Genomic DNA, 17495 nt, shown 5'->3' with positions numbered 1-17495 from the left:
CCTCCTCTATGACACAGCCATAGAGACTCACCTACTTCCCCAATGGTCTACTCTCTAAATGGCCCTTGGCCTCCTGTGTTATACTCCCACTGACTGACTAAAAATCTTATTGACCCTGTTACATCTATAACCCCTCCCTCTTGACAGCAGAGAAAAAAACAATTTTGCCATGGGGCGTAGAGAGGATTTAGACATTTTAAATCAAGTTTGCTGCAAATATACACATTTTGCCATGGGGCGGAGAGAAGATTTTGCAATTTTATAAATAATTTCTTGCAATTCTACTCATTTTTCCATTGGGCGGAGAGAAATGTTTGCAGTCTTTATTATGATATCCGAGTGACAGTGACAAGAAAATCAATGGGGGCTCCAGTCGGTAATTCGACCACGATTACTACAAGTTTAGATAGCTGGCCGATAGACTAATTTACCAATCTAAAAAATGTTAGCTGACATGGGCTAATTGAGTGACTTGCCAGTGACTGACATAATAGAAAAACTGCTGATGCGCAACCAAATTTCAAAATCGCACCTTGTGTGTTCTAACTCTCAACAGTAAGTTGAGACCCCGACTGAGTTTCAGAGAAGTTCAGAGAGGATTTAAACACCTTCAGATTTAATGACAAGAATTGACCTCCTGTTTCTTTCTCTACATCGTTTTGTTTGACATTGATATCATGCAATACACGTTGGGTTTGATCAAATCTACTGTAGGACATTTCATTTACAAACAGCATATTGTACAGGTAATACGTCTGTCCCACAGTGCCAGGAGAATAATCTCAAATAAAAAGGAAATACATACTGTAAACAGTAATCACAATAATTAGAAAATAGGCACTACTTGTGGTTTTGATTTCCGAACACGTGCCTTCTGGATGACTTTTAAAGTGGTAAGACCACAGTGATTCCAAGATCATATGTATTTAAATATTTTCCTTATACAGTGATTCCACCTTACAATTTTGGCCAAACATATTGTTTCCAGGTTACAGTAGGAGTAGTATTAATACGTAGGGCTTTTTTGTCTGTAGATTGTCATTTTTGAGGGTCACCCGGATAGAATTCCAAACAGAACGTGATAGAGCATGATGTAATTATGTAGGAAACAATGTTATTAGGCTACCATTCTTAACTTACACCTGCTTACCCACCAATAGACATGAATTCTTAAATAACAGACTACTATTTTCCATTTCTTAAATTGAAATGACATTCCTTTCACGACAGTAAAAAAATAAGAGTCAATTTACCTTTTTGGTATTGGCAGATAGATGACAAGCCCCAGTCAGAGTTAATTTTCACATAGTTAATTGGTGAGAATGCACTGACGGACTGCATTTCATTTAAAGCCTGTCATGATGTGATGGACCATTATTCCATAAATAAACTTTCCAACATACATACTAACTGAATCTGAAATCAAACAGTGTGATACTAAAAACAGTCCAGGGACACGTAGACAGATTGAAATCACTGCCACTGTCTTCCTCCGTACAGAGACGAGGTTTCCAGGTGACTTGATAGTGATCTCATATAATTTGGAATAGCTCATAAAGCCACAAACATATTCTATCTTGATATTGAGTGTGATCTGTAACTACTTGTTGGTTTCTCTGTACAGTAGTACCGTCCTCACATTTGGCTGCACACTTTACAGTTAACAGTACTGTACCTTTGGCCAATAACCTTTGTGAGGAAGATGCATCTATGCTCTTTTAGATAGGACTGGTAACGCTTTAGTTTGGGTATTTCTGTAGACATGTTTGTGCTGTAGAAACATGACAGTGAGTAGAAAGCTGCACCAAGGAGATTGTGTTGCAGATCAGTATTACTAAATGGTTATTTACTGGCATATTGTAAATATTTATTTTAGGAGGCGGCCAAAGCGTTACCATTCATTGCAGTTTAAAATCCACCATGCAAGTTGTTTCATCATGACACAATATTGGAGAAATATACTATTGAGAGAACGCTATTCAATGAAGATGTCCTCTGTTGGGCAGGAGTATCCCACTGTTTCCTTGTAGTACAGTTGGAAGGCTTTCCTATATGTACAGGAACAACAAAAGAGGAGTTAGGTACAAATAGTCAGTAGTAATTTGTTAATAGAAACATGTGTTTATATAAACAGTGCGATGTACATGTACATTAGCATATTTGGATAGTAAGAAGGGATGAGTGGTAGAGAGAAAGGAGGAAAGATTAAGTTGAGAGCTTACCCAACAGACGCAGCCAGTGGCATCATGGAGTCATCTGACATGAAGACATGACAAGCAAACCGCTTATGATCAGGATGTTTAGTGATGAATCCAAAATACCTGGATGGGAGAGCGCAATGGGAGAGACATGATGCAATATGCTCCAGATACAGTGTCTAGAGTTGAGTAGCAACTCTCAATTGCTAGTCTTTGTACCCTTGAGTTACAGCTTTTTAAAATCCCATATTTCTTTATGCAATGAATCCGCTTTTGTACAGTATTTATATAGCTTTAAGTTGAATTACTTCCTTAGTTTAGTATGTGTCATGATAGTTAATTTACTCACTTGTTATGTTTTGGGTGACAGCCGCAAAATGAGATGTTCTTAAGCTGAAAAAAGTGAAAGCACTTATCCCCCTGTGAAAATATACATAGAGATGAGAGATAGTCACGGTCAGTTGCTGCACTAGCGTGTGATGTCAGAGAAAGTACAGTTATAGAATTAGAACAAGTACTCATAGAATGTATCCTACTCATTCTGTTGCTATGGGCACAGTTACTATTGAGCCTGAGTGAAGGCATCATGCTAGCATGGAAGCCCGTCTGTTTCTGCTCATGTTTGGCATGTCATCCAATCGGCAGAACCAGACTGACACGCAGGCCACAGCACACCAGTTAAACAGAATATTAAGCTGAGACCCTATGGTCTGTGTCTGAGAGCTTGTTCATACAGTAAGCCAGTCCAAAAGGGCACACTGTCGGTGCACCACGAGTGAGGAGGCTTAAAAAGTCTTAAGACTGAGTGGTCATAATGCAAGACTGTGAACAGACTGGCAGTGTCCACCCTGCTAACACACTGTGAACAGACTGGCAGTGTCCACCCTGCTAACACACTGTGAACAGACTGGCAGTGTCCACCCTGCTACCACACTGTGAACAGACTGGCAGTGTCCACCCTGCTACCACACTGTGAACAGACTGGCAGTGTCCACCCTGCTACCACACTGTGAACAGACTGGCAGTGTCCACCCTGCTACCACACTGTGAACAGACTGGCAGTGTCCACCCTGCTACCACAACATGTATCTAGCTAATCCAAATGAAACATGGGCCTTGAACAATGATGCATAAACTAATAACAGTGAAGCATGGAATAAGGCCATTTTAGGGTATAAGAGAGGACATACTCTTTCCGAGGTCCTGCATTCATCTTGCACTATGATCTTCACCCCCTTCATGTTGATCTCCAGAATACATGTCGAGGGAGGCTGCATGGTCATCCGCCGGTTGGTAGCAATCTATTGACCGAACAAGAACAACATAGTCAGATTCAAATACCGTGTTTACTTGTGTACCTTTTAATTTAGCAAATCCAGTCTCAGACTTTTCTGTAAGTACAGTTAACTTCCAGATCACATTCCGTCTACATTATTCCAAATGAGGATTGTGAAACGAGGGTTTAGATTAGAAACTCCAGCACACCACTAGGGGGGCTAATACTCTACCTTTTGCATAGCAGCACAAAGCACATCGTTGCCTTTGTGGTACGGTACGTTAACAGAGCCAAGGAACTTCACACGGAATCTGTCAACCCAGTCATCTTTGTCATCTAATTGATATAAGAGGAGAGAATGGTTTGATTTACAGTTAGGAGCATTACATACTGGTATTAATAGCAGTGAATAGCTGTCATTATTTGGGTAAGACAAGGGCAAATTTCAACAACATTCAATGCTGGTCCACACAGATTTCATTTCATCAGCATAGTATACAGTAGAGGTTCATTCAGAGCCAATTACTGCTTTTTAAAGAACCTTTTTGTGCTCTCTCCAAAAGACCAACTCCTACTGGCTGTTTGGTATGACAATGAGTGGCAAGGAGTTGGCAAGAGAGCACGAACAGACTGGCACTCAGGCTAATTTATTTCAGGCATTTCGTAGAATGCCCATATTGATCCTATAACCAAACATTGATGCCCAAAGTGTATTGATGGCATTACCTTTGCTATGTTCAAATCCCTTATAATGGATTAAATCAAATACAATAAAACACTGTGTAATGGGTTAAATAAACCATAATAAACACTGTGTCATGGGTTAAATAAACCATAATAAACACTGTGTAATGGGTTAAATAAACCATAATAAACACTGTAATGGGTTAAATAAACCATAATAAACACTGTGTAATGGGTTAAATAAACCATAATAAACACTGTGTAATGGGTTAAATAAACCATAATAAACACTGTGTAATGGGTTAAATAAACCATAATAAACACTGTGTCATGGGTTAAATAAACCATAATAAACACTGTGTAATGGGTTAAATAAACCATAATAAACACTGTGTAATGGGTTAAATAAACCATAATAAACACTGTGTAATGGGTTACATAAACCATAATAAACACTGTGTAATGGGTTAAATAAACCATAATAAACACTGTGTAATGGGTTAAATAAACCATAATAAACACTGTGTCATGGGTTAAATAAACCATAATAAACACTGTGTAATGGGTTAAATAAACCATAATAAACACTGTGTAATGGGTTAAATAAACCATAATAAACACTGTGTAATGGGTTAAATAAACCATAATAAACACTGTGTAATGTGTTAAATAAACCATAATAAACACTGTGTAATGGGTTAAATAAACCATAATAAACACTGTGTAATGTGTTAAATAAACCATAATAAACACTGTGTAATGGGTTAAATAAACCATAATAAACACTGTGTAATGGGTTAAATAAACCATAATAAACACTGTGTAATGGGTTAAATAAACCATAATAAACACTGTGTAATGTGTTAAATAAACCATAATAAACACTGTGTAATGGGTTAAATAAACCATAATAAACACTGTGTAATGTGTTAAATAAACCATAATAAACACTGTGTAATGGGTTAAATAAACCATAATAAACACTGTGTAATGGGTTAAATAAACCATAATAAACACTGTGTAATGTGTTAAATAAACCATAATAAACACTGTGTAATGGGTTAAATAAACCATAATAAACACTGTGTAATGGGTTAAATAAACCATAATAAACACTGTGTAATGGGTTAAATAAACCATAATAAACACTGTGTAATGTGTTAAATAAACCATAATAAACACTGTGTAATGGGTTAAATAAACCATAATAAACACTGTGTAATGTGTTAAATAAACCATAATAAACACTGTGTAATGGGTTAAATAAACCATAATAAACACTGTGTAATGGGTTAAATAAACCATAATAAACACTGTGTAATGGGTTAAATAAACCATAATAAACACTGTGTAATGGGTTACATAAACCATAATAAACACTGTGTAATGTGTTAAATAAACCATAATAAACACTGTGTAATGGGTTAAATAAACCATAATAAACACTGTGTAATGGGTTAAATAAACCATAATAAACACTGTGTAATGTGTTAAATAAACCATAATAAACACTGTGTAATGTGTTAAATAAACCATAATAAACACTGTGTAATGGGTTAAATAAACCATAATAAACACTGTGTAATGTGTTAAATAAACCATAATAAACACTGTGTAATGGGTTAAATAAACCATAATAAACACTGTGTAATGGGTTAAATAAACCATAATAAACACTGTGTAATGGGTTAAATAAACCATAATAAACACTGTGTAATGGGTTAAATAAACCATAATAAACACTGTGTAATGGGTTAAATAAACCATAATAAACACTGTGTAATGTGTTAAATAAACCATAATAAACACTGTGTAATGGGTTAAATAAACCATAATAAACACTGTGTAATGGGTTAAATAAACCATAATAAACACTGTGTAATGTGTTAAATAAACCATAATAAACACTGTGTAATGGGTTACATAAACCATAATAAACACTGTGTAATGGGTTAAATAAACCATAATAAACACTGTGTAATGGGTTACATAAACCATAATAAACACTGTGTAATGGGTTAAATAAACCATAATAAACACTGTGTAATGGGTTAAATAAACCATAATAAACACTGTGTAATGGGTTAAATAAACCATAATAAACACTGTGTAATGTGTTAAATAAACCATAATAAACACTGTGTAATGTGTTAAATAAACCATAATAAACACTGTGTAATGGGTTAAATAAACCATAATAAACACTGTGTAATGTGTTAAATAAACCATAATAAACACTGTGTAATGGGTTAAATAAACCATAATAAACACTGTGTAATGGGTTAAATAAACCATAATAAACACTGTGTAATGGGTTAAATAAACCATAATATACACTGTGTAATGGGTTAAATAAACCATAATAAACACTGTGTAATGTGTTAAATAAACCATAATAAACACTGTGTAATGGGTTAAATAAACCATAATAAACACTGTGTAATGGGTTAAATAAACCATAATAAACACTGTGTAATGGGTTAAATCAACCATAATAAACACTGTGTAATGGGTTAAATCAACCATAATAAACACTGTGTAATGGGTTAAATAAACCATAATAAACACTGTGTAATGGGTTAAATAAACCATAATAAACACTGTGTAATGGGTTAAATAAACCATAATAAACACTGTGTAATGGGTTAAATAAACCATAATAAACACTGTGTAATGGGTTAAATAAACCATAATAAACACTGTGTAATGGGTTAAATAAACCATAATAAACACTGTGTAATGGGTTAAATAAACCATAATAAACACTGTGTAATGGGTTAAATAAACCATAATAAACACTGTGTAATGGGTTAAATAAACCATAATAAACACTGTGTAATGGGTTAAATAAACCATAATAAACACTGTGTAATGGGTTAAATAAACCATAATAAACACTGTGTAATGGGTTAAATAAACCATAATAAACACTGTGTAATGGGTTAAATAAACCATAATAAACACTGTGTAATGGGTTAAATAAACCATAATAAACACTGTGTAATGGGTTAAATAAACCATAATAAACACTGTGTAATGGGTTAAATAAACCATAATAAACACTGTGTAATGGGTTAAATAAACCATAATAAACACTGTGTAATGGGTTAAATAAACCATAATAAACACTGTGTAATGGGTTAAATAAACCATAATAAACACTGTGTAATGGGTTAAATAAACCATAATAAACACTGTGTAATGGGTTAAATAAACCATAATAAACACTGTGTAATGGGTTAAATAAACCATAATAAACACTGTGTAATGGGTTAAATAAACCATAATAAACACTGTGTAATGGGTTAAATAAACCATAATAAACACTGTGTAATGGGTTAAATAAACCATAATAAACACTGTGTAATGGGTTAAATAAACCATAATAAACACTGTGTAATGGGTTAAATAAACCATAATAAACACTGTGTAATGGGTTAAATAAACCATAATAAACACTGTGTAATGGGTTAAATAAACCATAATAAACACTGTGTAATGGGTTAAATAAACCATAATAAACACTGTGTAATGGGTTAAATAAACCATAATAAACACTGTGTAATGGGTTAAATAAACCATAATAAACACTGTGTAATGGGTTAAATAAACCATAATAAACACTGTGTAATGGGTTAAATAAACCATAATAAACACTGTGTAATGGGTTAAATAAACCATATTTGATACCTTTGCTGTGTTCCAGTGTGACCTTGGCAGCGTAGTAGGCAGGGAAGATGCCGCTGGCCCCAGTCCTCATGTTGTAGGCCTTACACCACAGGTCATCAGCCTGAACCTCCATCAGCAGGGGGTCATCCACCTCTAGCATCAGCTCATCGTCATGGCGAGGGATGAACCTGTCAATCACACAGACAGCATGGGTAATCAATAAATCAATCAAAATGTATTTAGAAAGTCGTTTTTTACATCACCAGTTGTCACAAAGTGCTTTACAGTAACCCAGCCTGGACCCAAAGAGCAAGCAGGAGCACAGTGGGAAGGAAAACCATTCCACAGTGGATGCAAAAGAAACACTGCGAGCATGGAATTATGCATGGTACATCTTGCTAACGAGGTGGTGATTACATGAGGACACTAACTAAATGTCAGACCATTATGATGTTGTGTTTGATGTTTATCCATGTAATGAATCTTTAATGCGTTTGTCAGCGCCTGAAGGAGGACCCTGTGTAAGACTGCTTTAAGCATTCATAAATATGTATAACCCATTTACAGTGCATTCGGAAAGTATTCAGACCCCTTCTCCACATTTTGTTACGTTACAGTCTTATTCTAAAATGGATTAAATACAAATACATTCTCATCAATCTACACACAATACCCCATAATGGCAAAGCGAAAACAGGTTTTTAGAAAGTTTAGCAAATGTATTAAAAATAAAAAACAGAAATACCTTATTTACATAAGTATTCAGACCCTTTGCTATGAAACTCGAAATTGAGCTCAGGTGCATCCTGTTTCCATTGATCATCCTTGAGATGTTTCTACAACTTGATTGGAGTCCACCTGTGGTACATTCAATTGACTGGACATGATTTGGAAAAGGCACACACCTGTCTATATAAGGTCCCACAGTTGACAGTGCATGTCAGAGCAAAAACCAAGCCATGAGGTCGAAGGAATTGTTCGTAGAGCTCTGAGACAGGATTATGTCCAGGCACAGATCTGGGGAAGGGTAGCAAAAAATTTCTGCAGCATTGAAGGTCCCCAAGAACACAGTGGACTCCAAAATTCTTAAATGGAAGAAGTTTGGAACCACCAACTCTTCCTAGAGCAGGGTGCCCGGGGGAGAAGGGCCTTGGTCAGGGAGGTGACCAAGAACCCGATGGTCACTCTGACAAAGCTCCAGAGGTCCTCTGTGGAGATGGGAGAACCTTCCAGAAGGACAACAATCTCTGCAGCACTCCACCAATCAGGCCTTTATGGTAGAGTGGCCGGACGGAAGCCACTCCTCAGTAAAAGGCACATGACAGCCCACTTGGAGTTTGCCAAAAGGCACCTAAAGGACTCTCAGACCATGAGAAACAAGATTCTCTGGTCTGATGAAACCAAGATTGAACTCTTTGGCCTGAATGCCATGCGTCACGTCTGGAGGAAACCTGGCACCATCCCTACGGTGAAGCATGGTGGTGGCAGCATCATGCTGTGGGGCTGTTTTCAGCGGCAGGGACTGGGTTGAGGATCGAGGGAAAGATGAACGGAGCAAAGTACAGAGAAATCCTTAATTAAAACCTGCTCCTGAGAGACTGGGGCGAAGGTTCACCTTCTAACAGGACAACGACCCTAAACACACAGCCAAGACAATGCAGGAGTGGCTTCGGGACAAGTCTCTGAATGTCCTTGAGTTGCCCAGCCAGTGCACGGACTTGAGCCTGATCGAACATCTCTGGAGAGACCTGCAAATAGCTTGAGAGGATCTGCAGAGAAGAATGGGAGAAACTCTCCAAATACAGGTGTGCCAAGCTTGTACCGACATACCCAAGAAGACTCGAGGCTGTAATCGCTGCCAAAGGTGCTTCAACAAAGTATTGAGTAAAGGGTCTGAATACTTATGTAAATGTAATATTTTAAATTTTTAAAACATTTGCTAACATTTCTAAAAACCTGTTTTTGCTTTGTCATTATGGGGTATTTGGTGTAGATTGATGAGGGGAAAAAACTATTTAATCAATTTTAGAATAAGGCTGTAACGTAACAAAATGTGGAAAAAGTAAAGGGGTCTGAATACTTTCTGAATGAACTGTATAATGGCTTATTCATGAAGGTTATTATACAGAGTAACCCCAGACAATGTCTCACCTGAACACAGCTCTGTGGCTCTGCTCCTTCTCTACCCCATCTAACACACAGGAGAACAGGCCAAAGGACTCTGCACCTGGAGGACACAAGGCAGGAGAAGAGCTTTATGGCCCTAGTACATTAATAGTGCCAAAAAAACCTGATACGGGAGTGACTTTGGGGACTGGTCATTCTTGAACCTTTGTAGCTCCTGTGTAGTAAGTGGTAATCTAATGTTTCTTCCTTCAGAAATATGGTTTAAATGAAATTGCAATACAACTGAGAAATAACATAACCTTGAGCCAGGTCTCCCTCGAAAAAAGGTTATTCATCCCAAGAGACTTCCTGGTTCAATAAAGGTTTAAAAAGAAAATAAAAAAAAAGGATGGCAGCAGCCGGTCATAGAACTCACCAGAGGAGCGTAAATGTCCGTTCACAAACACATTGAGGAACTTGCGTGTTCGAGGTCCCCCGCCAACCCCTGCCTCAGATGACGAAGCAGCCCTGGACAAGCGTGATGACTTTCTCCTTTCTCTTTTCAGCTCGCTGCGATCCACCTCATAGTCCTCCTCCTCGTTGGCTGACTCATACACTGTCTCTGTGTCGCTGTCCTCACTGTAGCTATGGTAACACTGCTTCAAGCTCACCAGTTCTAGCTGGGCGTGCTCGTCCACCACCAGGGTGTACTTTACAGAGTCATAAGACAGGCCATCGGCCTCGGCGCTCCGAGTCCGCAGAGCCCCCAACTCACCCTTAGATCTACACTTAGAGCCTCTGTCACACACCCCCCTGTCCTGGTCCCCTCCCTCACTGACGGATGGCCTAAAGCACGAGGAGGAGGAGCGTGGAGGAGGTGCAGAGGGGTGCAGGTAGACCTCGTCCTCCTCGCTGATGGAGGGGTTTGTTCGGTCGGGGAGGGCGGTGTTTGGGTATGCTGGGGGTCCCTCTGCATCGGAGCTGATGGACATGCGATTGCCCTCGCTGCTTTGAGACAGGAAGGGACGGACAGTGTCACAGTCAGTGTCAGGGTTCTTCTGGTGTACCGGGGTCAGGTAGATCTCCTCAGTGGCCTCTGGCTGGAGCTCCTCCTCCTGGCAGCAGCCCCGAACCTGCCCTCGCCCCTGTCCTCCACCTTGCCCCCTGCTACCGTCCCTATTCCTGTCCCCCTCCACAGCAGTGTCTCTCATGCTGCCTGCTTTGGGTTTTGCTGCTTTAACCTGGTTGTGTGGAGCAGCGGAGGGCTTCTTAGTCCGCTGTTTGGCGTCTCGCTGTCGGCCCCGTGTTTCTGTAGCTCCGTGTGAGATGAACGTGGCGTAGTCCTTGCTGTGTGCCTTGACTGCCTTCTCTGTCCCTCTGTTTTGTGGTGGTTTGGCCACGGAGCCGTCACCGTTGTGCTGCTGCACAGCCTCGTCATTCACCTGCTCATTAGTGGGCGTTAGATCCCCTTTAACACACACGAGGCACACAAAGAAACACAACAACAACGCACGCAAAAACAAAAGATTATTCATTAGTCACCAAACTTTACAGTGAAGGATTATTAAGGGCTACAGTAATAATAGGATCCATTCTGCATACTGTATAGAGTTTCAGAATGAGAGCCATTGGTGTGTTTCGAATCCAACATGTTCTGTTATACAGAAATATGAGAATACTGAGAAAGCGCTGGGCTTCCATGTTCCCATGTTCCCACAGTCATTTTATGAAGGAATGAGCGGAGTAGAGTATGGTGAAATACGGTCGCATTGGCTACAATATGTGCAATTACTCTGTGCTCATTGACATTAAATAAAACGTGTCTAGACAAATTTCATAGAAAATTATTAATGATTAATTACATTTACATTTACGTCATTTAGCAGACTTAATTATACATTTCCTTAATACTTTAACTTCTGCAAAATCAAACATTGTTGCTTTGTTTAAAGTTGATGTTGGTATTATTCTTAAAAGAAAGTACTGTCTACCAGTAGATGTTTATGGTTTAAACCAGTGGATATTCCATTCTCACCTGTTATGTGGGGGGAGGAGGAGTTTGAGTTTGATACATTGTCCTTCCACGTGTCCTTCTTTCCAAACGAGTTGTTGTTAATGGTGTCCTTGTCCTACAGTGATATTACAGACACACAGAGAGAGAGAGAGAGAGAGAGAGAGAGAGAGAGAGAGAGAGAGAGAGAGAGAGAGAGAGAGAGAGAGAGAGAGAGAGAGAGAGAGAGAGGGAGAGAGAGTTACATTTTAAATTTGATAAACATTACATCACCCTTTAAGAGTGTGCACAGTGCACAAGCACACACACAAAGGAGTGGCTTTTAGAAAGCCTGAGTGTTGTTTTGCCTAGCTATGGCTGTTTTTTTATTCTCTATTATTACCAGAGAGCCAGTCCAGCCCAGTCCCGCCCAGCCCACAGCTCTTTTAGCCAAGCAGCACTACGATCAATGACTGTCTCAGTTTCCAATCACATATACCCAGCCCTAGACTCCGTTCCAGGCTTCCTGCAGCCGAATGAAGAACCAGAGCCACCTAAATCTAAACCCATCTAAATATATGGCTCTGCGCGAGACTAACCAAGCACTGATGACATCACACACGCCACCACAATCTGATCCGGCTGCCAGGAAGAGGAATCAGGAATGAGCCAGTAAAGAGGAGGAAGTCAAGGCTCCTACACTAACACAGCTCACTGTCTGTCATAGAGACCATTCACAGTGATGGTGCTGACTCACTGTGGTGATGCAGCTGCTGCTGCCGGGCACTGCCACGGTTACCATGGTTACCGTGCCCCACAACCCGGAGGAAAGAGAGAGTGTGTGTGTGTTTATTTGGTGTGTGTGTGTGTGTGTGCTGATAGAACAGTTTGATGTTGAAATGTTCCTCGTGAAGAATTGGTTCTATTTATGAAATAAAGGAGAGTCATTTTGGAGTTCATGAAATCCCCCGGGTATCAAACTCATTACTTACTGTGTTAGCCCTCTGGTAGCTAACAAGTCTTCATGTCTCCAGTAAGGTTTCTCATCATTAGAACCTAGCTGGATTACTCATCATAGCTGGAACCTCTGGAAGACTTCACCCCCAGAAGCTGATACCCATCAACTGTGTAATCTGATTCATGGCACCAACATAACCAGGTTAGCCCACGCTACAGCCTAGACATATTTCCTCTGAGATACAAGTCTATTGAGATGTTAGACACATCACCTGGCACAGTTAACAGTGGATTCCCTATAGTTTCAAGTTTTATTAGTCATATGTACGGGATACGTGTGGTATACACCGTCCAATGAAATGCTTACTTGCAGGTTCCTTCTGGACAATGCAACAACAATAAGAAATAATAAAATATAAGAATATGAACATAAAGTCAATGGCAGTAGACTATAATAAACATTTTAGCATCAGTATAATACAGGAAGGCACAATTTATAGTCCAATATTTACATGTGTTTTGGGGAAGGGGGGATGGGGGGCAAGTATTTAAACGGTGCAGTATTTAGCAATCATAATAAGAGTCTGGTAGGTGCCATGTCGAATATCCATGATCAGATAAGTGGCTATGGCTTATGAAAAGCACAGCTGAAATAAACAACTACGATGGCTGTCATGATAATTGAACTGCCTTGAGCTCCATAAGCTCCATTGGCTACCCACACACACACAGCTCAACCCATCCCTCACAACAGCCTGATGTAACCAGGTGGGACACGTAGTGACGGCAACAGCCATGGTGACATATGGCTGGGAGTCCCTCTCTCTAGTCTAAACAAAAAGCTAAATCCTCCAATGTACTCGTTCACCTTGAACACATTATAAACCTGACTGGGTGTGGTATAGAGACACTTGATCTGGAGGGGGTCTGAAAATAGGTAGTGCCAACATTCAGATAACAGATCTGGGACCAGGCTAAGTGCTGCATTGCTACAGCACAAGTTTGTGCGGTCTTGCTACAGAAACAGATCTGGGACCAGGCTATTACGCCGATTTCACTGCCTATTCCACAGTTCTTGAGAATAGCTCCTTATGGATGAAGTGTCTCTGTCTGTATCAGGCTACCACTCTGACTGTAGGAGTGAGACATAAAACATGGTTAGCCTAATCCTCTCCGACCCCAACACAGGGTGAGATCACGAGCAGCAGGGCTCAGGAGCAGAGTTCAGGCCGTGCCACACACAGAGACGTGACCAGGACTGACAGGGCCAGAATTAGGAATTACACTGCCTGAGGAACGGCATCCACACAGGCCTCCCTCTATCCTCCTCATGAACCATGCTGCCATGGGTTCAAATACTATTTGAAATCTTTCAAATATGTTTAGCATTTGCTTTAGCCTGCCTAGAGTGCCAGAGGAGCGGGGTTTGATGTTTTGGGACTATGCTATTGGTCCATTAAACCAGGCAAGTGTAAAAACAAGCACAGCTGAAGTATTTTAATGATTTCAAGTGCTATTTGAACCCAGTTCTGCCACACACACACACACACACACACACACACACACACAGCGGGCCTCTCTCTATCATCCCCAGACATGGAAGTGATGTTAGGTTATCTGATGGGAAGGAACCCTGACAGGATCAAGATTAACCAGTCAGTGAAATACTGGAGCTGTAGCAGGTTGTTATCCTACATCTGGCCACCTTATCCTGATATTTCCTGATCTTCTGTGAATTTCACTACATACTCAGAAAGACATTGTGCTCATCATGAAATATATTTTCTGGACCTTTTCTTTTTACCATCGTAACAACTGGTGATAACTGATTATTACTGGTTTCAACTGGTTGTAACTGATTATTTAGATGGTCATAACTGATTATAACTGGAAAGGGTTGGGGCTGTTTGGGTGAGTTCATATCATTCTTAGGCTACATACTGGACATGCATGACAATAATTGTACTAATAGCCTAGGTTAAAGATGAAACAGTCAAACTTCAATGTACACTCTGAGAAGGAAGTATATTATACTACTAGAGAGACTCAGTTGTGCTGAGCATTGTGGGCAATTACTGAAATCATTCCAAGTCTACTTCAGAGAAATGACAGCCCTCTCCTCGTCGTACACTTCTTCCATGAAGTCAGGACTGTAGCTCACTAGACTATGTCAAAGCATGCAGGCGTTAACAAACCCTGTTTAGTCACGATAAATACTAACTAGCCTACAGGATAGCACTCTGGCAAGAGGTGTATTCTGAGGGAAAGATCAAAGATCTTCTACAGATCAACATGACATGCAAGGGATGAAAGATTATCCTCATTCCTCTACCCATTGCACATAGGATTGTCATTGTAAACCGCCCTGCCGTTGGACTGACGGACTCTGACCTGTCCTTTTCCATTGTTATCCATGGTGAGCACACCCTTACTTCCCTGTCTGTTGCCATTCAGCTGACAGGGAAGCTGACAGACTCACAGAAGGGGATTTCTATTTTCAGACAGCAAAGACCAAGGAAAGGAGCATATGCTACATACACAGTCGTAAACACTGGCTCAGTCAACTAGAGGGAGTAAGAGCACATTCATTACCACATGAATGAACATTCCCTCTACTGTAACAATGCCTTGATTGAGAACCACAACAGTTTCAGCACTATGATATCCAAATACACGTTAGCAAATAATGAGAAATGATAATCCTTTTCATTTAAAGACATTAACAGTTAAACTGAAGACATTTACATGACAGGAGGTCTGTGTATCGGTGCCTGGGTAACTGCCTCGATACAGATCCCATTCTATCTGATCTCCCATGAATGATTTAAACCAAACAGATGATATGGAATCACAGAGGAGAAGAGCAGGATCTCTACTGTATATTGGTGCTCGGTAAGCTACCAGCCTCTACACCTCCTATACAGATCCTATCCTGTCAAATCTGATCGTTGAAACAGACATAATTTAATCTGTCATTACAGGGCAGATATAGAAGCAGGCCCTCTACATCTTCATCTATTCTGTATCTAATCCAACATTATTTGAACCAAACGGATGATCTGATGATCCGTGTCCTCACAGGGTAGAAAGAAACAGCCCTCACCTGAGTCCTGGGAGGCTGAGGCTGCACCTGTGGAAACAGCGCTAGGGTGGTGGGTCTCTTGGGCCTGTACGTATCCATAGCGACCGGATGTTCCGCAGATTCTGATTCTATCACATTAGTCTGTTTCTGTCTGACAGGCGTTAGAACGACGCACCCTCTCTCTTCCTGGTTGAGCCTGTGGTCGTCTTGGGAACCATGGATCAGGCCCCAGTGCTCCACTTCCTCTTGGATATCCTCCTCAGCGTCGATCAGGTCCAAGTGGAGCATCTCTGCCTGCAATTCCCTGAATCCCCGCCCGTCTGCCTTCCCGGCCTCGCTACTGGCTGGCCACGTCACATGGTCCTGGGAAGATCCAGGCAGCATCAGCGTTGCAGCAGAGAGAGAGAGAATGATTCAGTGAGGAGGAGAGCAGAGGGAGGGAGGGGGAGAGAGCAGAGACGGAGCCAGCCAATCAGCGATCGCCAATGACATCAGCAGAGTCTGTGGCTCTTTCTCTCTCTTGCTCACTGTAATGTCATTCTAATCCAATCATACTGTAGCAGGATAAACCTCCCTGAAAACAAACACAGGCAGGGCTGGGCTATTGTTTTGTTCTGTGAGGAATACAACACCAGTGTGTAACACCCTTACTGTCTTTACACTGATGTCAAATCTAATGATAATGTTAATACTGAATCATTTAATTAACCACAAAATATTAAGATGTACACAAACCTACTGGAGGCTACATCAATGGCATCCTAAAAATCCTACAACCTTCCCCTAAGCGAATGCCTGTTCTGAAGTCTCCATTTGACTGATATTAAAATGACAGTTTGCCCAAGCAGCTAGTGTAGTAGAATCTCTGCATGGCTAAAGGCTGCGGGAAATGAAGTGATGACCAGGCTGTAACGATGAGTCATATGTTAGATCTACTTAGCTCTGGACCAGGTGTATCAGGACTATCCCTGCCTGCAATCATTCATCTGATAAGTGACTCTGGACTTTACTCAGATTCTTCTATTGCTGCAGCTACTCTCATTCTCACCTCACAAAATAAAATCACATGATGGGAGCAGCATTTATCTAAATGTCTCAACATTCTATATTCTATTATGAACATTCATATTATGAAAAGTAGACTACAGCAGAGTCAAGTCAAACAGAGTGCATTGTGGTCGAAGGGAGGTAGGGGGGAGTTAGTTGAGGGAAGCAGGTGCAGAGGAGCTTGAGGCTGTGTGTACCAGACCTGGGTTCAGATATTATTTGAAATAATTGCAAATACTTGATCTGTGCTTGATTGAGCTTGCCTGGCTTAATGGACCAATATAAGTCGCAAAACTGCAAACCCAAACAGTATTTGAACCCAGGTCTGGTGTGTGTACATGTAGATTATCTTACCTGTGAGTCAAGGTCGTCGTAGTTGAGGCTTGCTCCAGCCTCGTCAGTGATCTCTGTGACCTGAGAGAGATCCTCGTCCTCAAACTCCTCCAGGCTGATGTCAGCCTGGACACACACGTCACACACACACAC

General features: G+C 40.3%; 1 protein-coding gene across 1 annotated transcript; it reads right to left on the bottom strand.

Annotated features, from left to right (window-relative positions):
- Positions 1 to 293: 293 nt before the first annotated feature.
- LOC311134512 (C-Jun-amino-terminal kinase-interacting protein 1-like) lies at positions 294 to 16265 on the bottom strand. Its single transcript, XM_084168210.1, has 10 exons — positions 15984 to 16265; positions 11969 to 12062; positions 10370 to 11401; positions 9979 to 10054; positions 7849 to 8015; positions 3707 to 3810; positions 3389 to 3499; positions 2548 to 2618; positions 2223 to 2321; positions 294 to 2048 (listed from the first exon to the last, which is right to left on the bottom strand). The coding sequence occupies exons 1-10, from the start codon at positions 16248 to 16250 to the stop codon at positions 1976 to 1978; spliced, it is 2094 nt and encodes a 697-aa protein (XP_084024336.1). The 5' UTR covers positions 16251 to 16265; the 3' UTR covers positions 294 to 1975.
- Between the last annotated feature and the right edge of the window lie 1230 nt (positions 16266 to 17495).

Source organism: Coregonus lavaretus (genome assembly GCF_964263955.1).
Source record: "Coregonus lavaretus genome assembly, chromosome: 9".
Classification (NCBI taxonomy): domain Eukaryota; kingdom Metazoa; phylum Chordata; class Actinopteri; order Salmoniformes; family Salmonidae; genus Coregonus; species Coregonus lavaretus.
The sequence above is the reverse complement of the archived record's forward strand: the minus strand, read 5'-3'. Positions and strand labels throughout refer to the sequence as shown.